Here is a 27792-nt window from a genome sequence, read left to right as displayed (position 1 = left end):
GAAGGGCTGCTGTCTAAACAGATTAAAATTGGGACTGGAGCTAAAAAGAAGAGTGGCAGGGTCAGTGATACCATCAAGGACAGAGGTGGCATCCGCACTGGGATAGATGCCATCAATGCTTCTGAAGTTGGGATTCTTATAAGAAGAGGGTCAAATCAGGGTCAATGTCAGGACAGGGCTACTTGCTCCCCTCTTCAACGTGTCCAGTGTGTTGGGCAGCAGAAGGCACCCTCGCTGGGTCAGCACCTGGGGGCAAAAGAGGTTGGCATCTTATTAAGCAGAAGGAATGATGACCCAGAATTTAAAGCAAGCCCCCTGTGGGTAAGGATATAAACACCTGAAATCCAGAATATAAGATATAAACTTTCTACTAATGACTCATTGGAAGTTAGTGTATGTTCTTTTCTTATCCTTTGATTATTGCTGCATTTTAGCTTCCATATATACTCACTCCTCTTCGTCTTTTAGAAATCATCTTCCCTATCATCTTGTTCTCTTCTAAAATTTCTTTTGTTTCCTATGATGGAATTTGAAAAACACATATACAAATATTTAGTAACAATTTTTCGTCCAGGGGTGAGAAAACCGTTACCTTGCAGTTACATGTCAGTATCACTAGGTGGCACTAGAGTGAACTTCAGTCAAGCCACACTCTCAGTGCTTAGGGTGGGGATGATCTCATCAGACACTTAATCTTCCTTTCGAGTAAAGGCACTGAACTTCATCTTCAAGTACTGCCTTTTCAAGGCATCCTCCCACCCATTCTTTACCTTAACTCCCACCCCATTCCTTAGCTTAACAGTCATGAGAGGCCAATATTACATTCATTTTTTTTTTTTTAAGATTTTATTTATTTATTTGACAGAGAGAGACACAGCGAGAGAGGGAACACAAGCAGGGGGAGTGGGAGAGGGAGAAGGAGGCTTCCCGCGGAGCAGGGAGCCCAACGCTGGGCTCGATCCCAGGAACCTGGGACCATGACCTGAGCCGAAGGCAGACGCCCAACGACTAAGCCACCCAGGCGCCCAGCCTACTAGATCCACTGTCAGTTGGTGGCATAAGCCACTCAGAAACCAAGTGTATCCTCTTCTCTTTCTTCACTTGGCCTCAGTACCGGCTTGAGACTCCCGCCCATATTAAGGGCTCAGAGTTTCACCTCCAAGTATCTCTCATTGCCAATCCAGCTCTTACCTCAGGCCCTGTCTATGGCTCTCACCTGCCCTGGGAGGCTGATTCTGTACATCCTGCTGGTATTTTCTGGCAACCTCCTCAGGTGGTGGCTTAAGCGCTCCGCAGCAGAAGCAGCAGCAGCAGCAGCAGCAGCAGCAGGTGAGCAGAGCGCACAGGAGGACCAGCGTCTGAAAGGCAGGGAAGAGTGGCCTCGGCCCAGCATTTCCTCCATATCCCACCCCACAAAATGGGACAACAGAAGCAGCTGCACTGGGAGAGAAGGGTCAGCTGTCCAAGAAGAGGAGGGTCATCCCTCCTTCCTTATTCTTTTTTGTTTTTTTTAAAGATTTTATTTATTTATTTATCTATTTATTTATTTATTTATTTGCGAGAGAGCACAGAGGGAGAGGGAGCAGGGAGCCTGACGCGGACCTCGATTCCAGGATCCTGGGATCATGACCTGAGCCGAAGGCAGACATTTGACCAACTGAGCCACCAGGTGCCTCCCGCCCCTTCCTTATTCTTAAGGGACTAGGAAGAATTGTATACCTTGAACCAGCAACTATTCATCGTAAAATAGTACATGACGCCTTCTTCGCCAAAGTGATCATATATATATATTCCCAATGAACCATGCCGGTCGTAGATTTTCCGCTTCTTAGGGTCACTCAGTATGGAGTGGGCTGTGTTGATCTCTTTGAATATTTCTGCTGCTTGAGCGTCCCCTGGATTCTTGTCTGGATGATACTTTAAGGCCAGTTTCCTGCCCAGGCAATACCCAAAAGGACGGTGGGGACAGGACGGTTGGGAAATGGCTGGGGAAGGAGGGTAGGATGAATGACAGGGATAGGTCTCTAGCTGTGAAGAAGGCATGCATGTGTGCAAGGAATGGAGGCAAGCAGCCCAAGTCTAAATTCCTTGCCATGCCACAGTGAAAAGGATGATGACCCCATCCAACCCAAAGTGAAGGCTTGAGGATTTAAAAATGGGTCAGAAAGCAAGGTAGAAAGAGAAGGGTTTAAGGCGGGGCGAATTCCAGGGTTTAGTAAGAGGCTGGGTCTGAACCTGTAAGCCTTTTTGATGTCTTCCGGTGAGGCACCTTTCTTAAGCTCCAGCACGGCATAGAGGGTTGTCCCACTTCTGGACAGCTGGCGGGCTGCTTCGTCCAAATGAGCCATGATCTGGGTCAGAGGAGAAGAAGCATTTGTGAGAACCTCCACAGGGGAGGCCATGGAGAAGTGAACTTCCACTGAGGAAACTCATTGCCTTCAGGGGCTAGGCAGGTAAAACGAGTACAAAGGGACAAGTATAAGACAACAGTGAGTGGGCTCTGTGACTAGCAGGAGCGTGCAGGTGACCAGAAATGACATCCAAATTTTAAAGAGGAAATATCTCCTCACATTTCCCAGCGTCCTTCAGCTACGCAGCCCTCCAGACACCCCACATCGTGGAGAGGTGTGAGCAAGGGGAGGTCTACACCATGGGAGGAGAGTGATTTTATCTGGAACTACTACTACCTTAGGCAAACAGCCCCGGGCCTGTCCAAGCTCACTGCTGGGTTGGAAAGACCAGGGCAGACCAGTCCTTGATCAGGTTGGGTCAGGAACGAGGGAGATGCACAATTCCCACGGGAGGCACAATTCAGACCAAACCCTGAGCCCCCTAAGAGAAGTCAGGTGTCCCAAAGCCAGGCCGTAGGGCAGTGCCGCAGCTAGGCCAGAGGCGTTCTTCTTCTCCTTAGCCTCCCCTCCCAAACCTCAGAGATGGGCAGCGGGGAGAGCATCAAGGGATGAAAACCGAAGCGAAGGGGATAGCTTTGGGGGCCGACGGGCCAGGGACCAGAGAGCAGGACCCCAGACAGTGGGAGAGACCTTGGGAGGCTGTGGCCCATAAGAGCCAAGACTACATGCTCGGGAGGGAATGCTCTGGTTCCCGGATGCCCTCTGAGTCCGTGTGGACTCCGCGCCCGGCCTGGTGCTCTACCTTTACCTCAGAGCCGCTCTCCTCAGCTGGGCAGGCCTCACACAACCTCCATCTGGGTGTGAAATTTCACACCGCCGGGGCCCAGCGGCCAACTGCGCTTGCGTGCTGCGCCAACACTCCGGGTCGCTTTTTGGCGCCGCCGGAAAATCTGGGAGGTGCAGCTACGTGGGCCCTGGGATTTATTTCGCTCCAGGGCGTAAGGATCAGCCCTGCGCCAGCGGCCGCGCTACGTTGCCAGCTCTTCCGGTGGGCGTGGCCTGGGACGGTGCGGGGGGGGGGGGGGGGGTTCATCCCTTCTCCGGTGGGAGAGGATCGCTAGTCTTGGTGACCCGCAGGGCTCGTCCACTCACCTAAGGAAACATATTGGGCTTGCACGCCGGGGTTGTATGAGAGGTACGGCTCCTGCAAGCCTTTCTCAAGAGGTGTGTTACCTTCCCAGTCTTCTTTTGCAGAGTTTAGGGGTCTCCACTTTGTCCTTTTTTTCCCCTTCCACCTGGAAACTCCTACACATCCTTAAAGACCCACCTCGAATGTCCTGGGAATCCTTCCTTCTTTCCCCCAGTTGTTCCCATCTTGCTCTGTCAAAGCATTTATTCTATTATATTGTAATTATTAGTTTGCACGTTCCCTTAAATGATAAACGATATCTTGAATTTTCCAAAAGTCACTACTGTTCTTCAAAAACTTCATTTAAATATTAGAATATCATAAGGATGTACCATAAGGTATTTATATAATCCAGATCGGGTACTTGTTTCTAGCCATTTGATAGTGTAATAACCTTATAACGAAAATTCTTACCTATAAATCTTCAAATAAATCTCTTCCCTGCCCTTTTGAGGTGGATTCCTGGAAGTGTATTATTGGGTCAAGGCGAATTTTTTAGAGGCTCTTGATCCATGTTGCTAACTTTCTTCCCAGAAAGATAACAAAAATACCAATTTACAGTCCTACCTGCAGGGCTTGAGAGCACCTATCTCCACCTGGGCTGGCTTCCTGTGATTCCAACAGGAGGCAGTGTTTGCACCACTTATAATTTACCACTTTGTAATGCTGGTTTTCTTTATAGAGGAGCACTCAATAGCTCCCATAGCATGTACTTGAAAGAGCTTTAATAGTTCAATAATATTTCTCTGTTACACCTCGTGTAGCTTTTATCACTCTCATCCCTTTATGACAGTTATTTGTGCACATTTACATTGCCTTCTGGGTGTTAAGTGGTAAATCAATCCTCCATCCCAAGAAATGTGAGCCATCTGAGTAAACTAAGGAGTCCATGTGCAATAGGCACCATGACCAGTGAATTAGCTAACTTATTTCTGTAGATCTGTGATCACCGTAGGGGTGGGGATGAAAAGCTTTGGCATCAACCTCCCAGTTCATAGATTCTGGGTCGGAGGAGTTTATAGGTTAGTCACCTAAAAACAAAGGAGCTGAAGCTGACATTTTTTTCTGTGGTGGTTTGTACTATGATAAATTTCCCAGCTAACTTCCAACTTTTCATCACCATCATGGAGAACTAGCAGAGCAACCCAGGTTGTTTCTTTACTAGCACTGGAAAGACAGAAGAAGGCACTAGAAGTGCAGAACACTTACAATGAATTTCTTACCTCAGTCTATAGGCCCAGCCTGGTCTGGCCCCTGCCTCTCGCTCTAGCTCTGTCAAGCACCACTGTTTTGCTTGCTCAGGTCTCTGCTGCACTGGTTTTCTGTCAGTTCTTTGAAGACACCTGTTCTCTCCCATGTCAAGGGCCTTAGGCCATGCTGCTCCCTCTGCCTGGAGGACTTCTCCTCAGGCTGTCTGCTAGCTGACTTCTCATCCTTCTAGGATCTCAGCTTCATGTCTCCTCAGATAGGCCTTCTAAATTGAGTTCTACTTCTCTCTCTCCAACTCATAACACCCTCACCACGATTTGTGAATAGATGTTTATTTGTGTGTTGATTTGTTTAAGGTCTGCCTTCCCCAGTACAAGGTGAACTCTCTGAGGGCAGGGACCTTGTAGCTTTGTTCACCATCTTTCACCTAGTACCTAGAACCATGTCTGGTTCACAGCAAGTGAATTAATGATTTATTGAATGAGCTACAGCAGAGGGAGCCCTCTGCTGGTCCAATGTAGGCCTAGAGGTTGGGCCCTAGCAAGAATTCCCTAGAGGAACACTTAGCTGGGGAGTTGGAAGATTTGCCCTCCTATGGCCCCGAACAAGAAGAGACATAAGGGGTTAAGAAAAGGCGGTAGGGGAGATAGTAATGGTGATTTGGAGCTCCTTGGTTCTTGTTTGTCTTCGTCCTCCTCCAGTTCCTAACACAGTTCCTGGGACATTGTAGGTGCTCAATGAATGTCGGCCGGTTGAATGAATAAGTAAACGTCGTGTGTCTTCCCAGAGGCACTGTAACCTACTAATCTCCTTTGATTCTCCCAGCAGCCATGAGCGATGGTGTGATCACACCCCTGCTTCATAGAAGTGAGCCCAGAGAAGGAGGGCAAATCAGGTTCTTCTCTGAGAAGAGTTAGTAAACATCTTTCACATCTTGCCAGAGGCTCCAGAATGTTATTACTTCTTATCATTGCCCTCTGACATTCTAATTAATTCTAATCATAGTTCCTGGCTCTTGAAATAACCATTATCTTTAAGTCTTCCGACCCTCTAGTCTAAATGAAAGGACACTGCAGCCAGGAAGCTACAGACATGGAAAGAAGGCAGGCAAGTCGGCCTGGCATCCTTTGGCTAGAGGCTCTCCACTTTGCCTTCACCTAGAAACAGACCCCATCTGGCCCTGTTTCTATGCACACAGTCTCTTCTGACACTCAGCACAGTACTAGGAAGAACACACAAGCCCAAAATCGGAAGCCCTAGGCCTTGGTTTTGACTCTGGCTCTAATGAGCCATGTGATCCTGAACAAGTCACTTAATCTCTGAGGCTCTTTTCCCTCTTCTGTAAAAACCTGTGCCATTCCACAGGGTTGATGTCAAAACTAAATTAGATTTGGTTGTAAGAAAAAAATGGAAAAAAATAACTATGCTAAAGAATGATTTCAGGCCAAAACCTTCTCTAGAATCATTTTCCCTCAAGTCACTGATCTTATAGTTTACTATCTCACAGTTTGGTCTCTCCTGGAGAAAATCAAGAAGCATCCCTTATTTACCCACAAACAGCTAAAGTTTTAGTCATATAGCCAAAAAACACATATACAGACAGCAGACATTGGCATATTTATACCCAAAATATCATGCTCTTGAGCATATGCAGTGGGAGAGAGAGATCACAATTTGTCATACCCAACCACTAGGTTCTAGAATTGCATAGTTTTCGAGTTGGAAAGGAACTCAGAGGCTTAACTCTCATCTAATGCCTTCGTTGTGTAATTGAGGAAAGTGTGGCCCAGAGAGAAGGAATGACCTGCTCAAAGTCAACCAGTGAGATCCAGACCTAAGTCTTCTAAGTTAAGATTCTATGCCGTGTCTGCTTCTTATACACACCAGCTCCCTTCTCACTTTAAAATTGAGGTCTAGGGGCGCCTGGGTGGCTCAGTCGGTTGGGCATCTGACTCTTGGTTTTGGCAGGTCATGATCTCAGGGTTGTGGGATCTAGCCCCACATTGAGCTCTGTGTTAAGCGGGGAGTCTGCTTGAAGATCCTCTCCCTCTGCTCCTCCCCGACTCATTCAAATCAATCAATCAATCAATCTTTAAAAAAAATAAAGTTGAAGTCTAGAGACAGACCAAAGCTGTAATTGATATTTGATATCCACCTCCTTTCATGATGTCAGGTAATGTCCCTCTTTCCCTCCCTCCAGCTGAAGGCGTGCTCACTACCTGTGACAAAACATCACTGGCCCGGTTTGTTTGCCTGTCCTCTCCTGGGCAGACATCTCAGGTGGGAGGTGGAGGGCTTCCAGCCAGAGAGGCTGTTGCATACCCCTGTCATCTCTGACCTGCAACCCCAGACTGCAGAGCTAAGGGCAGGCTGACAGGGCACAGCTGTCTCACCTGTAAAATGGAAATAATAGAGTGTACCTCTTAGGGTTGTTAGGAGGACTAAATACTTAATTTGAATAGTGCTTGGCACATGGTAAGTGCTATGTTATTGTCATTGTCATTGTCATCATCATCATCATCCTTTCCATCTGGTCACCTCTCAATTTTGTAAAGAGAGAAGTTGCTTTTCATTTTGTCTCTGGGAAGAAGGAAAACTCAGGATCCTTCCTCTAGGAAGATTTGCAAATTGTCATTAGAATTGTTCCATCCCCTTTCTACATCCTTCTCTCAGCCTCTTAGAACCCCATATCCTAGTTCCCCTACCCAGCACCCTCATGCTGCCCTCTTACTATCCAGAATATCCCTGCCAGTCCTCCCTAAGCAGTTAGAATTCCAAAATTACTTCTCTCACTTCTCTTTTCAATACTTTTTTTTTTTTTTTTTTTAAGAGAGAGCACGTGTGCACATGCAAGCGTGAGGTGGGCTGGGGGCGATGCAGGAGCAGAGGGAGAGGGAGAGAGAGAATTTCTTTTTTTTTTTTTAAGATTTTATTTATTTATTTGAGATAGAGAATGAGAGAGAGAGAGCATGAGAGGGGGAGGGTCAGAGGGAGAAGCAGACTCCCTGCCGAGCAGGGAGCCCGATGCGGGACTCGATCCCGGGACTCCAGGATCATGACCTGAGCCGAAGGCAGTCACTTAACCAACTGAGCCACCCAGGTGCCCGGGAGAGAGAGAATTTCAAGCAGACTCCATGCTCAACGCCAACCTGAAGCAGGGCTCGATCCCACAACCCTAAGATCATGACCTGAGCCAAAATCAAGAGTCGGACGTTTAACCTACTGAGCCACCCAAGTGTCCATCCTTTCAATATTTCTAATAAAAACTATTACCTCCATAAAATGAGCTCATCCCTAAGGGTTGGTTAGGTGGAAAGCAACCTGATTAAAACAATAATTCAGGGGCGCCAGGCTGGCTCAGTTGGTGGAACATGCAACTCCTGATCTTGGGTTTGGATGTTCGAGCCCCATGTTGGGTGTAGAGATTACTTAAAATTAAAATCTTTAAAAAACAAAAACAAAAAAAACCACTATAATTCAACTTGTAGTGAGAACGACTATTAATAAATACCTCACTCTCCCCATTCTTACTAACACAAAAGGAATAACTGGCGGAATTTCAGGCAGTGTGATTGAATGAAGTAAAAAAGACCAAGCTGTGTTTTGGGGAAGACTTTGGGCCTTAAATAACTTTTCTCTTTTTCTGTTCACTTTCACTTCTTTTCATTTCTGTGGCTCTGCATTATTCTGGTTCTCCTACATCTCCAATAAGTTTCCTGCCCGCCCCCTCACCCTTTCTGGCTCCTCTTCTTTCTTTCACCTCCTGACTGTGCATTTTGTATGGTTTGGTCTTTAAGCTTCCGCTTGGGCTCTCTCCTCTCCACTTCAGAGATCCAGTCTACACCCACGGCTTCAGATGTCATAAGTAGGCTTTAGAATCAGTTTAGAGTTATCCACATGCCAGTCTCCCACCGCCTCCAAACCATATTCCCCATACTGTTTGTTCCTCTTGGTTTCTCTATTGATATTAATGTTATGGCTATTTCCAAGGTAATGATGCTCAAAACCCAAACACTACTTGTCTGTGGATTCATTATTTTCCCCCAATTCGCCCAAAAAGTCTTACTAATTTTTTTTTTAAATTACTCTTTCATGTGTCCCTTCTTTTCAGCTCCCACCACCTCAAAGCATCCAGTTAAAGGATTTCCATATCACACTGACTGTTGTTCTAGCCTCCTGACTGTTCTCCCTACTGCCAGTCTCATGCTAGATATGGCTACCAGATCAGTGTTTGTAGAGCAGTGCTTCCATCCTTACCACTCCTTTGCTCATGGAATAGAGGATGCAAAACAGCCTTTTAAATCAGGCAGTAAACTCTAGAACTTGATACCAACTTAGCCCTCCAAGTGCATTGTCTACTGTTGTCCTAAGGTGACCCTTCCATGACAGACTGGTCTCCCCCCCCCAAATATTCCTGTTCTTTCTCACCTCTATGCCATTGCTCTTGCACCATTTCCCCTTGTGAATTGTCCTTTTTGTTAATCAATTCACTTATTCAACAAATATCTGTTAAACATTGCTATATGCCTAGTATCTTGGATACAATGATAATCAAACTCTTCTTTGTGTTCATAGATTATAGCCTAGTGTGGAGGACAGACATTCATTAATGTCATCAAGGGGCGCGTGGGTGGCTCAGTCGTTAAGCGTCTGCCTTCGGTTCAGGTCATGATCCCAGGGTCCTGGGATCGAGCCCTGCATCAGGCTCCCTGCTCTGCGGGAAGCCTGCTTCTCCCTCTCCCACTCCCCCTGCTTGTGTTCCTTCTCTCACTGTGTCGCTCTCTGTCAAATAAACAAATAAAATCTTAAAAACAAAAACAAATCATTAATGTCATCAACATATGTTTATTAGGCTTTATCATGTGGCAGACACTATTCCAGGTGCTGGGGATAGAGCAGCTTATTAAACAGACAAAAATGTCTGCCATCATGGAGCTTACATTCTGGTGAGAGGAGATAGTATTTTAGGTGGTAATAATGGCTGTGGAGAAACATAAAGCAGGAGACGCAGATAGGGAATCTTTGGGGTGAGATTGCAGTTTTTAAAAGGATAAGCAGAGAGGGCTGGTAAAGGTAATATTTGAGTCAAGACCTAAAGCAGGTCCTCAGGTGAGTCATGAAGACATCTGATAGAGTGCATTGCATGCAGATGAGTAAATGCAAAGGTCCTGGGGTGGAAGCATGCCTGGTGTGTTGTAGGACCTGTACAAAGGCCAGAGGGGCTGGGGACGAAGGTGGGAGTCGTATGGAAAGGAGATCAGAGGGGTCTGTAGGGCTTTGCAGTCCACTGGAAAACCTTTAGCTGGTACTGAGGGACATGGGGAGGTAATGATATCTGGCCTAGTTGCCTAGTCATTGGATTGAGAATAGATTGTAGGGCAATAAAGGCAGAAGAAGGAAGATAACCAAAGAAGCTACTGCAATAATCAAGAAGACAGATGATGGTGGTTGGGACCAAGGTGGGAGCAGGATTTGCTGCCAGATTGGATGCGGGGTAAAAATTGAGGCATCAGGGTGACTCTAAGGTTTCTGGCTTGAGCAAATGAAAGTATAGAGTCACCATGTTCAGACATGGGAGGACAGCTGAAAGAAAAGGTTTGGGACGGGGTAACAATCAGAAGCTCAGTTTTAGACCGGTGAAGCTTGAGATGCCTAGTAGATGTTAAGGAGGTGAGGTCAAGCTGACATTTAGGTGTTTGAGTTTGGAGTTCAAGTGAGAAATCTGGGGTTCATTGTATAGATGCCGTTTATTCTTTTCTTTTTTTTTTTTAATAGAAAATTTCAAACACAAAGATAGAATAGCACAGTGATCCCCTATCTACCCACCATTGAGCTTCAACAACCATTGCTTTCTGCAGTTTCCAGATAGTGTTTTAAGCCTTGAGACTGGATGATATCTCCATGGGAGTGAGTGTAGAGAGGTAAGCGAAGAGGGTGACCAAGTCCTGGACCATTCCAGTATTAAAGCGTTGAGAAGATGAGGAGGAACCAGCAAAGGAGACTGAGGATAAGCAAGTCAGTGAAGTAGGAGGAAAACCAGATTATGGTATCCTGGAAGCCAAGTGAAGAAACAAGTAATTCCCAAATGATGATGTAATTACAGTATGATAAATGCTGAGGAAGAAAAATAAGTGTGCAATGAGAATGTGTAACATGAGAACTAACCTAGTCTGGGGATCAGGGAAGGCCTCCTGGAGGAGGTGGTATTTCAGCTCCATCCTCCCGCATCCTCTCTATCTCCAATTAAAATCCTGCTTTCTCCATCTTGCTTCCACTCTGACCACCAGCCCCTTTTTTCCTGGGGTGGCTTTAACGAGGACTATGTGTCAGCCACTAGGGGGCCGTAGGGACACCGTGATGAGAAAGATAATTCCCGCCTTCAGAGAGCTTGTATTCTAGTGAGGAGACAGACAAGCAAACCAGTTTGTTTCAGTGTACTAAGTGCCGCCATCACATAATCACTGTAGGCCTTGAGGGCACATAACTCTGCCTGGTGGGGGAGTCAGAAAGGCTTCCTGGAGGAACACGTGAGTGGAGAATGGAGTGGAAATTGGACCCCCTTGTTACGTCTCCCCATACCCTTCAGCCTGGCTTGGACCTTTCCAGTGTTAACGCATTGCCTGCATGCTTGGCCTTCAAATCTTGTCTGAGATCCCTAGCCCAGCGTAAATCCTGACTTCAGGGCTGGACTTGGCTCTTTCTCTCCCAATATGAACTGGTTGAGCCTGGGTTCCCTGAAGCCCCCCTTCTGACCTGCTCTGCCACCCTCTGTTCTGGCACTGATCTGTCCTCCTGAGAACTTCCAGAGATTCCTGCTTCCTTCACCCCTTTGGGATTCAAAGTGGCCTAAGGAATCTCCTTAGGGAAAACTGATACCTGAGGCAGGACAGGACAGACATTAAGAGCAAGTGGGTAAATCAGTAACCAAAGCCTGCAGAACAGAAATATCTTGCAATCAAGTTAAAGCCAGGAGGGGAGGAAATGCATCTATCTTGTTCACCAGGAATTTCCAGTTACCCTAACAAAGTGCATGGCAGGAAATCAGTGTTCAGTAAATGTTGAATGAATAGTTCTTACAAGATTTCAGTTCCCTACAGCCAGCTCTAAGCTGCCCTCCTAACTCCTGCCTAATTTTCCTAGCTCCTAACCAGGTGCAAAATGCCTTCCTCAGACCTGGCATTCAAGAGGATCCTTTGCAAAGATTTTCATAGGACCTCTTGATGGCTCTTTGAGAATCAGGTGCAAGCAGTCTGTTTCGCTGCCAGGCTTTTCTTGCATAAAATTCCAAGCACAAGCAACTGTTGGTATTCTCCCCGCTGGTGCCCTCGGCTTCTGGAGCCAGCACGTTCCAAGCAAGGCCCGAGGAAGCCGCGGCGGAGGACAGCCCTGTGATCCATCTGCTCCCGCACTTCTTTCCCCTCCCGCCTGCTCGCTCCCCGCCCAGTGGCAGGCGGGCATGTGCCGGCGTCTGCGCCCCCTCCCGGGAACCCGGGGCTGCTGTCTGCGCGCTGTGGACCGACTGCCCAGGAAGGGAAATCCCGGAGGAAGCCATTGTGGTTAAGTCCCCTGTTGTCGTCATCGGCTAAGGCGTGCCTAGAAGCCCCTACCCCGCACAGGGCTCCGCGGTTTCTCCCCATTCTCGAGCTCGCCTGCCCGCGCCGCTTCGGGCGAGGCTACAGCATCCCAGCCCTGGAGTGCGCGGTGGCCTCTCCGCAGCCCAGCTCCAGGGCTCTCAGAATTGGGGAAGCCCCAGGCCCGGTGCGAGCTTCGAAAACCGACGGCGCCTAGCGGGACTTGCCGGGGCCCTGACCTAGGCGGACGGGGCACGAGTTCCACCCCGCTCTACCAAGGACCTACAAGGTGACCTTGGCCGGTGGCTTCCTCTCTCGCTACCTCAGTTTGCACCCCCGCGACCCGAGGAAGGAGCTGAGGCCCCACTCCTCTAGGGGAGGTTGGAGGGAGAGAGGACCCCCACCCTCACTCCCTCGCCCCTCGCCTTGCGTGGGCTTTGGGCTGAGGCTTCTGCGGGGAGTAGTGGGGAGGGTGCCGAATAAAGGCTGGCGCTGGCCCAGGGCGCGGCGTGGGTGGAGACGCGGCGCCGGGGGCTCGAGCAGACCCTTTGGTTCTTCCGTTCCGCACCGTTCCCCAGCGCAGTACGCTCCCTTCGTGCAAGCCGCCCGCAAACCTTGGCAAGGGCCTCACTCTCCCCCGCCTGAGCAGCCAGCCCGCCGCCCAGCTTGCCTAATCCGTTCAAGCCTCACCTCCTCCGCGAAGCTCTCCCAGGTTAACCCCATCTCTTCCAACCACTCTGTCTGGCACGTGCTCCTAGTGTTTGTTTGTTCCGGGTTTTTTGGGGGGAAGTGTACACGCAGTCGCAATGTTTGGGATAATAACGTTGGGGCGAAGTGTCTGTCCCCGGAACCCCAAATGAAGGACGCCCAGTGTGTTCCTCAGGAAGGGTGCCCGTGGATGGGTTTCTCTCCTGGACTCACCAACCGCTCCCACCCTCCACGCTTCCCCATCCAAGCTCACTTTTCTCCCTCCTCCTCCAGACCCTCCTCCTCACAGTGTCACAGCTTGGAGGGCACAATGCAATCCCCACCCCCATTTCCTTCTACAGTGGCGGCAGGTGTGAGGGCCAGAGAGCTTCGAGCATTTGAAGGTTTGACTCCGGGCTCAGCCACCCACTTTGCTGTAAGTCACTCCTTCCCCTGGGTTTTAATTAAAATGAGGCAAAATAAGGTAATGCCCAGCCAGGTGCTAGAGGTTCGGAGGTAAAGAATCACCTGCTGACAAGCTGCAGCCTCCCTCCAAGAACAGTGGGCTTGTGACCAGAGATGTGGCATCGCTCCTTCCTCCTCTCGTTGCCCCAGCCTGTGGCGCGCGCTGTCTTCAGTCGCCAGTGCGGTGCCCTGAACTGGAGAGGGAAAGAGGATGATGTTCCAGTCCCAGCGTTTTATTCACCGGCTGCCTGACCCTAGACGCTTCTTCCTCTGGAACTCAGTTTACTCATCCGAAAAATAGGGATAGTAATGGATTGGAGGAGAACAGGAAGCTTTTGTCACCCAAACTCTCTATAAAAATAAATGATAATGAGCGGTACAGTGCTTGGCAGCAGATTTTGCATGCAAATTCCGACCCCACATCCTCCACAGAGGGGTTTCTGGCCGGGGTCCCTGGAGTTCTCCCGGATGTGTCACTGCTCACCCCACACTCTTTCTGGTTCTCACGAGCTAGGTAATGGACCCACACCTGTTTCTGCCTCCGTGTGGGGGGCTGGACGACACCCCCCACCCCGTGCAGGCTTGCAAAGGGAGGTGTTCCTTGGGGGAAGGTTGGTCGGGAGGTGCCGAGGCTTGAGGAGCTTGGCTTGGAACCCGCGGGCGGGACTTGGGTGGGGGCGGGGCTATGGAGATTAGGCATTCTCTAGAACCATGCGGCGGCGCAGAGGGCTCCGGTCGCCCCCACCTGGCTCTGGCACTGGGAAATGGGGCTTTGGTTATGGGGGCGGGGCTCCAGGGGCGGGGCTTAGGCGTGGGGGAGAGGCCCGGGAACCTGGAGGCGGGGCTTGGGGAGCTCGCCCCACACGGGGCGGGGCTCCAAAGGCCGCGGGATCTGCAGTTCGGACTCCCCGCGCCACAGTCGCTGCAGTTCGCTCTACTCTGGTGGCCCCGCGGCCCTGCGGGGAGTCCGGGGGTCGGCTGGCCGCTCGGACTTGGTCCAGGGCTGGCCCCGCCTCTCCCTTCCTCGGTGGGGCCTAGACGGTCGGGGCCGCGGTGACATGGAGCCCTCTCCTGCCACCGGGGGATCGGAGACCACTCGCCTGGTGAGCCCCCGAGACCGCGGCGGCGCCGGTGGCGGCCTGCGCTTGAAGAGGTAGGACAGACCTGGGCCGGCCCTCAGCCCGGGGGCGCCACCCTCCTGCCACCCGTCCATTTCGTTGTCTCCCCCGGCGTGGCCCCGGCTGGCCGCCCCAGCGCACCGCAAGTCCCTCGGCTTCGCGGAGCCCGGCTCTGTCCTCTCCGGCCACCCCGCCAGAACCACCCCCACCCCCGACCCTCCCAGCAGTCCGCTATGCCTCCTCCCGGCCACGCTCTTTTTCTCGGTCCCGCAAAACGGCTCCCCGGCCGGTCCCCCAAGCCTCCGGACCCCTCTGCCGCCCTCGCCGCATCCGACTTCCCCGTGAGCAACTGCCCCTCCGTCGGACCGGAGTCCACGCCAGGTGCCCCGAAGTCTGCATTGCTCCAGCGCCCTGGCGTTGGGAGCATCTCGCCGCCCAGGCTTCGGAGCCCCCGCTGCAGGCCCCTGGCCCTTCCCTCTGTGCGCCCGGGCTCGGGGCGCCCCCTCCAGCCACTGCCAGCTGTGCGCACCCAGGCCGAAGATGGGCCCGGGCTCCACGGCGGTTCTTCCGGGCCCCTGCGGGACGACGGCCGCTGGGAAGCGAGGGGGTGGCAGGGAAGGAGCAGGTGCGGTCTGGGCGGCAGGGGGTATTCCCGGCTCCGCACAGACGGGGCCGGGGGCGGCGAGGTGTGAAATGAGGCGCGCGGAGCGGCCGGGACAGCGGGCCGGGGGCGGCCGGAGAACCTCCTCCGCGTCCCGCCGGCCTCCCGCGCCCGGCGCCCGCCGGCTCTGTCCGCCTTGTCCCTCGGAGCGGCCGCGCCAGGCCCATCCTGGCCACCTCCGCTGGCCATTTTGTCTGCTGGCTGACCGTCCGTTTGTCTCGGAAATTTGACAGGCTCTCTGGCTTTTTCTCTTCGGCTTTTTCTCTTTCTTCATTTATCCCAATCGTTTTGTTTCCCTCCGAGCACCTTTCCCTTTGTCTCTGATGTGGTGCCTCTGTGTGTTTCTCGCTCTTTCCCTGGGTGGGGGCCGTAAACCTGGGTGGGTGGGGAAGTGGAACAGAAGGGAGGACAGGCTTCCCGTCTGACTCCTTCCTGCAGGGGACTGCAGACGTGGGCAGCTGTGGAGGCTCCAGCCGAGGCAGGGGCATCTCTTCACAGATCCGTTTGACTCTGCTTCAGGCCGCGGTCCCCACCCCACAGTTCCCCTCTACCCCACTCAATATTACTTGTTGTTCGTTGGGGGTTTCAGAGGGCCAGGGAGAGAAAACTGCTTCTCCTTCTCTCTAAACAGCATGTAGCCCCCCATCCACATATACACCCACCCACACCAACAATGAGCCTTCTTTTTTTTTTAATGTATTTTTTAAGAAGTAGGCTCGACGCCCAACGTGGAGCTTGAACTCATGACCCTAAGATTAAGAGTCGCATGCTCTACCAACTGAGCCAGCCAGGCACCCCAACAATGAGGCTTCTTTAGTGCCCAATTCATGCAGAACAAAAGGGAGCAGCCTGTTGATGGGTGGCTACCTTGATGACTGGGTACTCTATGCCTTACAAAAAAGGCATCTTGCCCATTGCCCCAAAGCCACGCAGCCTCTGCTTGCTATCCAGACCCGCATCTCTGACTCCCAGCTCATTTTCATTCTCATATGACCATTAGTCACCAAATCCTGCAGTATTTTCTGAAAGAGGCTCTTCCCTAACCTACCTGCCCCTCCTTTAAAATTTGGTGCAGGGAATCTGTGGCCTGCTCTATTCTGGACCCTTCCATCTCCGCTCCTCTCCCTCTCCCAGACTAATATACATCAGCAAGGTCATCTCAGGGCTGGGGAAAGATATGTGAAATCAATCAGTGTATCTCCCTCGATGTTCCTTTGAGCCCTCGTTTTCCTCCTCAGCCCTTGCCCTGGCTCCTGACACTTAAAACTCCTAGCCACTTATCTTGTCATTGACATCCCATGTGTCTGGAGCCCCCTTCTTCACCTAGGTCTCATGTTAAACATCTCTTCCTCTGTGAAGTTGTCCTCACCCTCATCCCAGGTGGTTACTCCCTCCCTGGTGCTCCAAAGTCCTTCATTCATAATCCTCCTGGCCCCAGCCTCTCCTTGCCTCGTAAGTCATTTGTGACACATCTGTCTCTCCCACTAGACTGGGTTTCCCTGCCTGCCACCTGAGTCCCGGGCACCCAACTATGTGTATATCTCACTGAAGAATGAGGATGGGTTTCAAAGCCACCCTCATCTCTCTGTCTCCTCTGCAAACACACCCAGCATCTCATCATACACATTGAGATTCTAAGTCTTGGAAGAAAATTCCAAGAAATTAATCTACCTGCCAGCACTCGGATCTTCCCTACAAGCACCAAATTTGTCCCCACCTCCCTCACACCTCAATTCACCCACTTGGCAGAGCTTTTCTCAGCCAGAAGGCCCCAGGCCTCCCTCCTCACTTTACTGCTCTGACCATGTTTCTATCTGGAGCCTCTGATTCACTCGTGGGTATTCTTGTCACACCTCCATGAGTATTTCTACGACTGTATTTTCTATTTAGGTCTTTCGTTCTATGGAAGGTTCTGGCCTTGCTGGGGTTCAGGTTGGGTAGTTGTGGGGGTGAGAATTGGGCCAGCATGAACCTAAAACTTAGCCTGAGTTCCATCTCTGGCATCCCAGGTGAGGCTCCAGCCCCGTTCATTTATCAAAGGAGGCTTACGGCACCGCACAGTTAAGGTGGCCTCCGCTGGGTGCTTATGATCGGGCCGGAGTCCAGCTAACGTGTGGCAACCTTCAAACCCAGGGCTTCTACCACTGCCTCCCCAGCCACAGCAGTCTGCACTTCGTCCTCCCCATGACAACCCCAGCTCTGGGATCTGGGACCTCAGACTTTTTGGGTCCCACCGTTCCACTCCTGTCTTAAATGGCCACGTTTCAGCTGCATGTCTAGATAGGGAAGGGGAAGGATCTGGAGTGGAGGCACTGGGAGATGGATCTCGGAGGGAGGCCCTAAGGCCAGGATCATGTGCTCACCCTCTGACACCACCTTGCCTTCATATTGCCTCTGCCTGGCATGTTCCCCCTGTCTTTACCCAAACCCTCCCCATCCTTCAAGGCCCTTCTCATGGCGCCCCCTTCAGTTTCCCTGACTTCACTCCAATTCATCTTCTCCAAGCCCCGAGAGCACTTTGTTTTATGGCAATAGCTACTTTCTTGCTAGAGAGCATAGCACCTAGGTACACCTTTGTCTTGTCCACCGAAAGCTCCCAGAGGTCAGCAAGATGCTGCTCATTTTGTGCTCCTTATGGTGCCTGTCCATGCATTATGGTGGAATCTACTCTCTACCATGAACTAGCTATGTGGCCCCCCTATGTCCTCTCCCTCTCTGAGCCTCATACTTGTAATTTCTGTAAAAAGCATTAGACTAGACCATCTCTACGGTGCTTTCCAGCTGTGAAATGCTATGGCTCTGTGTGTGAAAGGAAAGGGAGGCTGGGGTCTGAGCTGTCCGTTTAGCCCCCACCTCTCACGTGGCCCTCTGCTCCTGAGGCTCCCACGTTTGATCGGGCCTTGGGACGGGCAGAGCGAGTGTTGGGCCACAGCTGACAAAGCCCGTCTAACGGGACGGAGGACCTGGGAGTGAGGAACAGGTCGGCCCGTGGCCCAGCCCCAGGTTGAATGGCGCTGCCTGCCCCAGTCTCTTCACAGAGCCCTCGGAGCCCCTCCCCGAGGAACCCAAACCTGTGGAGATGCCCTTCCACCACTGCCACAGGGACCCCCTGCCACCGCCGGGCCTCACCCCTGAGAGGCTGCAGGCGCAGAGACAGCTGTGTGCTGCCTGTGCCGTGTGCTGTGTTTTCATGGCTGGGGAGGTGGTCGGTAAGTCGGAGAGCGGCTCCGCCAACCCCATCCTCTCGACCCCTGCCTAAGCCACTCTCCACCCAGAGACCCAGCAGTGTTCCCGGAGGCGGGCGGGGGCAGAGATGCTGAGAAGGGGTGGCTGCAGTGGGGACGTGGGTGCCTAGGACTCAGGAAGTGGGAGAGGGTGGGGGATAGAAGCAGGGGGAGTTCAGGGCCACGTCTGGGGCCGAGGGCCGGGGCTGGCTTCTCAGCATTAGCTAGACTTTTAGAAGTCCTATATTTCTTGACATTAAAATGTGTCATTATAGAAAATCTAGAAAATGTGGATGAGTGAAAAGAAGCCGATAAAACCCCCCTATAATCCCATCACCAGGGAAGAACGCAGTTCACATTTGGGTGCAGGTCCCCCCAGCCTCCTTCCCGGCTTCTACACATGCCGCGGTGCTCGCTACTTCCTAACTGGACCCAGACCGCTCACTGCTTTACGCTTGCAGGGGGCTATTTGGCGCACAGCCTGGCCATTATGACTGATGCAGCCCACCTGCTGGCGGATGTGGGCAGCATGATAGGCAGCCTCTTCTCTCTCTGGCTCTCTACCCGTCCAGCCACCCGCACCATGACCTTTGGCTGGCACCGCTCAGGTAAGGCCTTGTGTGGCCCTGTGAGCCTCTAATCTTACCAGAAGGTACCTCCTAGGGTCCCGGGCAGGTGTCTGATAGCTTGTCTCCCCCTGCAGAGACTCTGGGGGCTTTGGCCTCTGTGGTCTCCCTCTGGATGGTCACTGGCATCCTCCTGTACCTGGCCTTCATCCGCCTGCTGCACAGCGACTACCACATCGAGGGGGGTGCCATGCTGCTGACTGCCAGCATCGCAGTCTGCGCCAACCTGCTGTACGTTCCGGTGGAGCAGGCACCATGCGGGACTCAGGGCGAGGGGGGCTTCTCCAGGGTGGGAGAGCCGGCTCTCTCCCCGCGCGACAGGCACGCACACGCACACACAGTTCTCACCCGTCGCCTGCCCTGGGGCCGCCTGAGGACAGACGGGGGAGAGAGCCGGAATCCAGAGTCAGCAGACATTTACCAAGGGCCTACTGTGTACCAGCCACCCTGCCGGGGGCTTTCATCGGCACTGTCTCATTTGAGTCCCCACCACCCCCGTGAGGTAGACAGTATCGGCCCTAGTGTACAGTTAAGGACACAGGACCCGAGAGGTGGCCAGGTGACTTGCTCAGGTGTAAGTAGCAGGGTCAGGATCTGAATCCATGTCTCCAGCACCAAGTACGGTATTTTCCCCCCCAGGCTGCACGATTTGTGTCCCTTGGCAATGTCGTCTTCCTCCTGGGGCTGGGAAAGTAGGGAGAAAATAGGTGGAGAAAGGGCTCCTGGGGAGGTGAGGTGGAGAGATGTGGAAAGAGGGCAGACGAGGCCGGGAACAGGCCACCCGGGCTGAGCTGCTCTGCTTCCCCCTCAGAATGGCGTTTGTGCTGCACCAGGCCGGCCCCCCGCACAGCCACGGGTCTAGGGGAGCGGAGTATGCACCGCTGGAGGAGGGGCCAGGGGAGCCCCTGCCCCTCGGGAACACCAGCGTCCGGGCAGCCTTTGTGCATGTGCTGGGGGACCTCCTGCAGAGCCTTGGGGTACTGGCCGCCTCTGTCCTCATCTACTTCAAGGTACTGTGCACGCAGGCCTCCCCCAGCTCCACACCCCGGCCCCCTCCTTGCACCCTCGGCCTCCCTCCCCGCCTCCAGCTCCCAGCTCCCCAGAACTCCCTGGGGCATGGTCCCATTCCCCTCAGCAGGGCTCCCAGGGGCCTCTCAGGTCCTGTTTGTCCCAGACACCCCTAGGTCTTCCTCTGGAGGGTTCCTGTTTCCTGGGCTTAGAGGTCTCTTTCTTTACAGCCTCAGTACAAGGCAGCTGACCCCATCAGCACCTTCCTCTTCTCCATCTGTGCCCTTGGATCCACGGCTCCCACCCTCCGAGATGTTCTTCGTGTCCTCATGGAAGGTAAATCAGATGCCACTTCTCCCCACCTGGGGCCCTCTCTGACCTCACTCCAGCTCGGAGCCACCTCTTTTCTCTCAAGAGAGTGTCGGGAGAAGGCCTGGGTCCTGGGGTCTATTGCTGGAAGGAGATTCAGGCACAGGGTGAATTGTGGAGGTTAACGCTGAGCAGATACAGGATGGGGGGGGTAGAGTCTGGTGAGGGGCCGCCCTTGGGCAGGAGCGGCCTTGGCAGTAAGGCGTGGCCGGTGCTGCTTGCAGGATCCCCCCGAAGTGTGGGGTTTGAGCCCGTGCGGGACACACTGTTGTCAGTGCCAGGAGTCCGGGCAATTCATGAGCTGCACCTGTGGTCCCTTACGCTTACTTACCATGTTGCCTCCGCACACCTGGCCATTGGTGAGTCCACACTGGCCCTAGCCAGTTACCTCCTAGAAATGTTTTCCCCCACCCCACCCCCCACCCCCACCCCTACCCCCCCCTTCCAAACCTAGGAAGATTGACTGAATTGCTGGGATTGCAATTCCAGCTCTCTTTCTTGATCTGTCTCTGACACACATGTGCGTGTTGGAGACAAGGCACCCTGGACAGGGTGTTCTGGTGGGGGTGGGGATCGCCCTCTCTGAAGTAGTGCAGAGAACCAGCAACCCTTTAAAAGATCACTAGTACCAACAGGTCGAGCAACGGGGCACAGTTAGGTAAGTTGTGACCGTGACGTATGACAGAACTATTCAAACTGATGATGATGAACACTGTGTGGCAACTAGGAAAAATGTTTATGGTATAATGCTAAGAGAAAAAAGCTGAATGTAAAATTATATCTACATTATGATTCAACTATTAAAAATATATATGGTGACTCACAAGCTGACAAAGGATTTTTGAGTTTCCTCCAGATGCAAGAAGCAATCAGAGACATGCAATTTGGATGCCAAAAATATTATACTTTGTGGGATAGTTGATGGTAACTCTAGAGGGACAATGGGAGAAAATATTTAACATCTGGATTGTCTTGGAGAATCGGGTGCTGTGGCTGCTGAAACATACAGCTGTATATGGATAGTCAAAGAGCAGAAGAGATTAGAAAAATAAGAATAGTCTGGCGTGTTAGCGTGGTGGCGTGGTTGATTAGGGGGTGAGTCTCTCCAACCTTTTCTTTGGCATTTTATGCTGTTCATACAATACAGAAAGAAAATAAAGCTCCTCACTCAAGCCTGGCTTTAATGCTGTGCAAGCCATAGGGTCCCCATGCACCGGTCCTTATCTTGGCCCCTGCCTGGTTCCCAACTCCCCTGGGAACCTGCTGCCTCTTATCACTCTCCCACAGACTCCACGGCTGACCCTGAAGCTGTCCTGGCTGAAGCCACAGCCCAGCTCCACTCCCGGTTTGGATTCTCCAGCTGCACCCTGCAGGTTGAGCAGTACCAGCCCGAGATGGCCCAGTGCCTGCGCTGCCGGGACCCCCCTCAAGCCTGAGCCGAGGCCCCACCCTCACCCCATTGCCAGGCCCTGGCTCAGGCCCGGACTCTCAGTACCTGCCTCCCTGCTCTTGCAGAAGGGACAGAGCTGGGCCCGTACCCCTTCCTCTCTCCCTCCTTCTACCTGCCCACTCCCTAGTCCCCAGCCCCGGTGGGCAAGACCAAAGTGTGGGGGGGTGGTGGGGGAGGCAGGGTTCAGGCTGAACGGGAATCAGTCGGTGGGGCCGTGTAGAAGTCCCTTGGTCCCCCCTCCCTGTGGTTTGGGGAGCACAAGCGTCCTTTCCATGCAGTTCATTTGTCTGTGTGGCAGGCTGGCTGTCTGGCTGGGGGCATCTGCCTGTCTGTGTGCTGTTGGTGTGCCTGTGCCTGGGGGAGGTCAGCAGGGGCCCCCTCCCCACATGGCCCTCGCTCTGTCTATGCAGGAGCCCCAAAGCCCGCACTTTGTGTGTTCGAGCCCTGTGGTTTTGTCTCAGTGTGCGTGTGTGTGTGTGTGTGTGTTTCTTGGTGCTGTGGCCCGTGTGTCTCTGTGCCTATGTGGCTGTGCTATGGTCTGAGTCTGCACCATCCATGTGTCCTTTTTGGGGTCTGTCTGTCCATCCCTCTGTTGGTGCTGTGCCCTCGGCTATCCCAGAGAGAGGGAGGACGACTCCGCCGCAGCTCCGCCAATAAACTTGTGTCTAACTGCAGCTTTCAGTCCCTGTACTGACTCCTCAGGAGGGGGACAGAGTCCCGCAGCCAGAGTGACATTCCACAGCCCTCCTACCTCCTACCCAGCCCCTCCACCTTCTCTACCCTCCAATATCCATTCCCATGTGGGCCAAAACCCACCAGTCCCTTTATTCCCATCCCCTACTCCACAGCCTGGGTCTCTGGCTCAGGGAGAGCTCCCACATGCCCTGGGCTTCGTTGCAGGAGAAAGTTGGAAGGCAAGGAGCCAAGGGATCCTGGAGAGTCATTCTTAGAGACTCCTGCAGGCCATCGTGGCCTCGGACTGGTCAGAGGGAAGCCTAGTCCCGTTGGGGGAGAGCGGTTGCGCCACATGCAGATGTGGGCCTGGTTCCCAAGCTGCGGAAGGTGTCGGGGGAGGGTTCCAACCCTGGCTGACAGCAGCCAACCCCGGGGCCAGTTTTGGACTGCAGACGCCAAGGACCTCTTTTACCATTATTTCCCCTTTGCCTTAAAGTATCATGTATTTTGACAGATTTAGTCTTTATAAGCCAAACTTAAAGGATTATCGTTACTATTCAGGGATCCCTTAAACTTAAGGGATTGTGGATTTTCTCTTTTAAGAACTCAAACTCTTCATGCTTTGATTTTAGAGCTAGTGCTTTGGATCAGCAGGAGTTCACGGGCCTTGCCACCCTAGATGGATACAATTCCAGCCTGAAGCAAAGATGCTGAGCATTTTCATTAGCCTGTGCATACTTCTGCAAGGCTTTCCTCTGCATAATGGAAATAATCTTTATCATAAAATGATATTTTAAAAATTATTATAAAAGCAATATATGCTTGCTTTAAGAGTCCAACAAAGGAAAAGTGTATAAAGTAGAGAGTAAGTGTTTCCCCTACTCTACTACTCCCAGAGGTAACTGCTATTCACAGTTTGGAGTCTCTCTGCCCATATTTTTATGTATGTCCAAACAGTTCTATATAATCACATAGATGGGATCACTTTATAGGTAAGATCATGTAACCTGTTTGGTCTTTTTTTTAAGATTTTATTTATTTATTTGACAGAGAGAGACACAGCGAGAGAGGGAACACAAGCAGGGGGAGTGGGAGAGGGAGAAGCAGGCTTCCCACTGAGCAGGGAGCCCGATGCGGGGCTCGATCCCAGGACCCCGGGATCATGACCTGAGCCGAAGGCAGACAATGACTGAGCCACCCAGGAGCCCCATGTAACCTGTTTTTATGATTCAACCATACATCCTGGATGCATCTTTCCATGTCAATACGCATAGATCTCATTGCTCTGTGTAAGGTGAGGCTTTTGGACTCACTGAAAATAGGCCTCCCTACTCTGGTCTCCAGCTGCACTCCCCTCCCCCCCAGGCTGGGTGAGTCTCGGCTGGCTGGCTGGCTGGCTGGCTGGCCGGCCTCAGTCGAGTCAGGCGTGGGAGGCTGGGCTGAGGTGAAGGGCTGGCAGTCCATCACACTCAGTGTGCTGAGGCTGCCCCAGCTGCTCTCCATGCTTTGCTAGTTCCTGATACTTTCTCATTTTACGACTCATTGATTATCGGCCCCAAGTGACAGGATGGGGGTTGGGAAGAGGGAGGAAATGGAGGGCGGGGAAAATGAGGATGAGATTTTTCACCCTATGACCAGCCTGAAGCTGCAGCCCACTCTTTATCACAATGCTGGGTCCCTTTGCAGGGGAGGGAACACAGTGTTCAGGGCGGAATGAGACCTCACAAAGGATGCAGTCCATCTCTGCCCCACACTCTGGCAAGATGAGGAAGCGGAAGCTAAGGCTCAGAGAAGGAAAATGACTTCCCCAAGGTCACCCAGCAGGTGACAGGGGCAAGAGCAGAGCCAGGGTTGTCACTCCCACTGAGGCCTCTTGGAAGCTCGGGTCCAGTTGAATTTCTCAGGAAACCTTTGTTCAGCTTTTTCAGCAACCTGCTGCCCCTGGCACGGGAGGTCCTGGGGCTCTGGACTCAGGCTTCTGGGTTCTGCCGTGGCCTTCTATTAATACACTGGTCTCTTTAACCTCTCTGCCGTCCTGCTTTCCTAATTATAAAAAGAAGGATTACATAGTACGGTGGGCTTGAATGTGTCCGGTAAATAGAGGGCATGTGGGAATAGCTTCTCTTGCGTGGAATCCAGGATGCAGGGGAGAGCTTTCAGGGGACCAGGATGATCCAGCACCTGGCAGGGACAGGGGCCCACATTTACTGAGCTTACACTGGTGCAAGGCACCCTAGACGGTTTTACCAGCACTTTACAGATGGAGAAACTAAGGCATACCTGCCCAAGGTCATGCAGCTAATGACTGTCAGGATTGAGATGCAGATTCAGTTCTGGCTGCTCTAAACCTCCACCCTTTTTACATACCCCCCACCCCCTTCCACCCATCTCCCAGCTTCAGGCTTTGCTCAGTCAGGGACTGGGAAGGACAGAAGGATCAGGAGCATTCTCCCTCATTCATACAGAGCTCTCCGGGGAGTTCAGGAAATCCTTATCTGCAGGAGCTGCCCGCATCCCCCCCATTATCTCCCCAACCCACCTCCACTTGCTTATCCAGAAGCTCCTTTCCTCTTGCTGCCTTTCCCTGATGATAAACTATGTGGTGGAGGGTGAGGTGAGGAGAAAGGGCCGGCGGGGAGGGGATGGAAGGGAAGGCCAGAGCAAGAGCAAAGCAGGGGAAGGGCCCATCCATCAGCCCAGCCCTGGCAGCTCTTTACACAGCCGGTTAGCCAGGGGATGGGAGGGGAGAGGGCCGCCTGTGAGGCAGACAGGGACCAGAGAAAGATGGGGTGGACGGGGGGAGCGAGGGACAGGCCGGTCATGCTGAGATGCAGTTGTCGGAGGGTTCGAGAGAGACGTGAGACCGAGGAGCAGACAGAAAAGCCAGAAGAGGGGTGTTTGGCTACGGGAAGGGGGCGTGGGAACATCCGGGCAGAAGGGCAGGCCCCGCCCCCTCGCTGTGGGGCTCACCTGCGGCCAGCTGGCCGGGGCGGGGCTGACCCTCCGAGTCCGGGTCCAAGGGCGAGACCTGAAGACCCAGCGGACCAGGGTAACACCTGTCTGGGGCCAGGAGGAAGCACAGGGTGATAAATTGGTGTCCTCCTCCTTCTGATGACCCTGCTGCCTTTTCAGGAACTTCAGTGAGCTGGGAGCCCGTCCCGGCCGCCTTTAGCCAGACCATCCGAGGGGGAGCAGCGCCCCCCTGAGGCCCACGCCATGATAGCAGCAGAGGCGGCCCGAGGCTCCGGAGGATAGCTCCGGACCGAGGCTGGGTGGGAAGAGCCCTCGCCCTGTTCCTGGCAGATTCCTCCCACCCCTGTGTTGAACTGCATTTAGGGAGTTCCCTTTGTACTTGAAGGATTCTTTGTCCCTAACTCTGGGCGTTCCCAGGGCCTCCCCGTCCCTGGTTTGAGCCCCAGGGCCATCCCATCACCACCTGGCCAACACCTTCCAAGGGGTGATGGGCAGTGGGGCAGAGTCTGAGCCGATCATAAATGGTCCTACAAAGTGGGCCCTGTTGCTAGGACCAGCCGGAGAAAGTGGGCGGCGAGATCGCGCAGGAAGGAGGGGCCCAGGGTGGCCAGAGCCTGTGCCTCTCTCCTTCAGCCCCACTCCCTACCCTCTCTCTGCCCCAGCGCCCCTAACGGCTCTCTGGCTACAGCATCCTGAAGCCCTGGGAAGCAGCCCCCTCTGGGCCTGCAGAAGCTCACCCAGAGAACGGGTCTCCTCCCTGTCCGGGCTGACCCTCTGCACTAGGCACCAGTGTAGAGGCCAGGGTGGCCACCCCAGGAAGGGCACATCTCATGGCTGCTCGTGGGCCATTCCCCTCCTCCCCTCCTGCGCCAGAACTTCCACTCCCTGTGGGAGACTTTCTGGTCAATTCCCAAGTGGGTGCCTCAGGACGGGAGAGAAGGAAAGTGGGGCCATCAACACCGTCTCCCACCCTAGCTTAGTACTATGCTCCTAGGGGGAGGCTATAGGTTCCTTGAACAAGCCAGTTTCCATTCTTAAAGGGAAACAAAAGCTTCCCAGAATAGAGCAGGAAAGCACTGTGTAGGGGGCTTCCAGGTGCACCCCTTCTGAGTTTTTGTCTCCAGTTTGGTGCTGTGCCCATGGCACCTGGTCCCAGGGATTTCTGCCTGACTTTCTGACCCAAACAGTCTGAACATTCAATCCCACTCTCTTGTTCTCTTTGGCTCAACCAAGACAGACTATAAATTTTAAAAGGACTGGAGCCAAAAACCTAAGGAGAAACAAAATGGAACCAAACCCAGGAAAGAAAAGACAGAGCTCACCAAAACAAGCAGGTTTCAGGCCCTACACTAGCAAACTTGCTTTTCCTTGGCCCAGAGATCGCCTCCCTGTTCCCCTCCATCCTGCCCACCTGCTGCACCAGAGCAGGGTTCAGTTCAGGACTCGGTCACACAGGACTTCTGGGAAGCACAGGGATGGGGTGGGATTGCTCTGCAAATCACACACCCCTGGAGGGAAGAAGGCACTGCTTTCCGCATGTTTGCCTGGCACTTAGTAGACACTCAGTGACAACTGTTGGTGAAGGAATGAGTGGATGAAAAGATGGTAAACGAACGGGCGTGGGGTCATATAAAGCCTATAAAGTGCCATCTTTTTTTTTTTTTTCTTTTAAGATTTTATTTATTTATTTATCAGAGAGAGAGAGAGAGAGAGCACAAGTAGGGGGAGCTGCAGGCAGAGGGAGAAGCAGGCTCCCCACTGAACAGGGAGACCGATATGGGACTCGATCCTGGGACCCTGGGATCATGACCTGAGCTGAAGGCAGACGCCCAACCGAATGAGCCACCTAGGCGTCCCAAGTGCCATCTTTTTCTTTAAGATTTTATTTTTAAGTAAACTCTACACCCTACGTGGGGCTCGAACTTACAACTCCCAAATCAAGAGTCGCATGCTCTACAGACTGAGCCAGCCAGGCGCCCCTATAAAGTGCCATCTGAGTCCTCAGGCTCCCAAGCATGGGCCAAGGATCCAGTGCCTTACAAGCTGACTCTCCAGGGCAGATCTGCAGCAGCATTTGGTGGTAACTAACCAGGTGCCTCTCTAGGAGGAAGTAATCAATATTGCCAGAGTCCCTCACGGTGGGTGACATGCCTCTCCCTTGGTCTTGCCCTGCACATTGCTTCCCCACCCCTACCACAAGCTCACGATGTCTGTCT

General features: G+C 52.8%; 2 protein-coding genes across 2 annotated transcripts; one reads left to right on the top strand and one right to left on the bottom strand.

Moving 5' to 3' along the window:
* Positions 1-175: 175 nt before the first annotated feature.
* On the bottom strand, positions 176-15282 carry DNAJC5G (DnaJ heat shock protein family (Hsp40) member C5 gamma). Its single transcript, XM_032391646.1, has 7 exons — positions 15120-15282; positions 13536-13666; positions 2236-2351; positions 1720-1981; positions 1217-1358; positions 452-517; positions 176-246 (listed from the first exon to the last, which is right to left on the bottom strand). Exons 2-6 carry the CDS (start codon positions 13593-13595, stop codon positions 465-467), a joined length of 633 nt encoding a protein of 210 aa, XP_032247537.1. The 5' UTR covers positions 13596-13666; positions 15120-15282; the 3' UTR covers positions 176-246; positions 452-464.
* SLC30A3 (solute carrier family 30 member 3) lies at positions 14323-22629 on the top strand. The gene is made up of 8 exons (XM_032391645.1): positions 14323-14625; positions 18279-18460; positions 18937-19083; positions 19179-19332; positions 19913-20111; positions 20340-20445; positions 20703-20837; positions 21766-22629. The coding sequence occupies exons 1-8, from the start codon at positions 14531-14533 to the stop codon at positions 21912-21914; spliced, it is 1167 nt and encodes a 388-aa protein (XP_032247536.1). The 5' UTR covers positions 14323-14530; the 3' UTR covers positions 21915-22629.
* The last annotated feature ends 5163 nt before the right edge of the window (positions 22630-27792 follow it).

The sequence above is a fragment of the Phoca vitulina genome, unplaced genomic scaffold (genome assembly GCF_004348235.1).
Source record: "Phoca vitulina isolate PV1807 unplaced genomic scaffold, GSC_HSeal_1.0 scaffold63, whole genome shotgun sequence".
Taxonomy (NCBI): domain Eukaryota; kingdom Metazoa; phylum Chordata; class Mammalia; order Carnivora; family Phocidae; genus Phoca; species Phoca vitulina.
Note: the sequence above shows the minus strand (reverse complement) of the source record. Positions and strands in the feature narration are given on the sequence as shown.

Excerpts from the sequence above, each read along its gene's own strand:
- DNAJC5G (XM_032391646.1), bottom strand. The coding sequence starts at position 13,595 with ATGCCACATCTCTGGTCACAAGCCCACTGTTCTTGGAGGGAGGCTGCA. Across the intron at positions 1,982-2,235 it reads GACATCAAAAAGGCTTACAG|TTCCCAACCGTCCTGTCCCC; the intron begins GTTCAGACCCAG and ends TTCCCCAGCCAT. Across the intron at positions 1,359-1,719 it reads TGAATAGTTGCTGGTTCAAG|ACGCTGGTCCTCCTGTGCGC; the intron begins GTATACAATTCT and ends CCTGCCTTTCAG.
- SLC30A3 (XM_032391645.1), top strand. The coding sequence starts at position 14,531 with ATGGAGCCCTCTCCTGCCACCGGGGGATCGGAGACCACTCGCCTGGTG. Across the intron at positions 18,461-18,936 it reads CATGGCTGGGGAGGTGGTCG|GGGGCTATTTGGCGCACAGC; the intron begins GTAAGTCGGAGA and ends TTACGCTTGCAG. Across the intron at positions 19,333-19,912 it reads GCAGTCTGCGCCAACCTGCT|AATGGCGTTTGTGCTGCACC; the intron begins GTACGTTCCGGT and ends CTTCCCCCTCAG.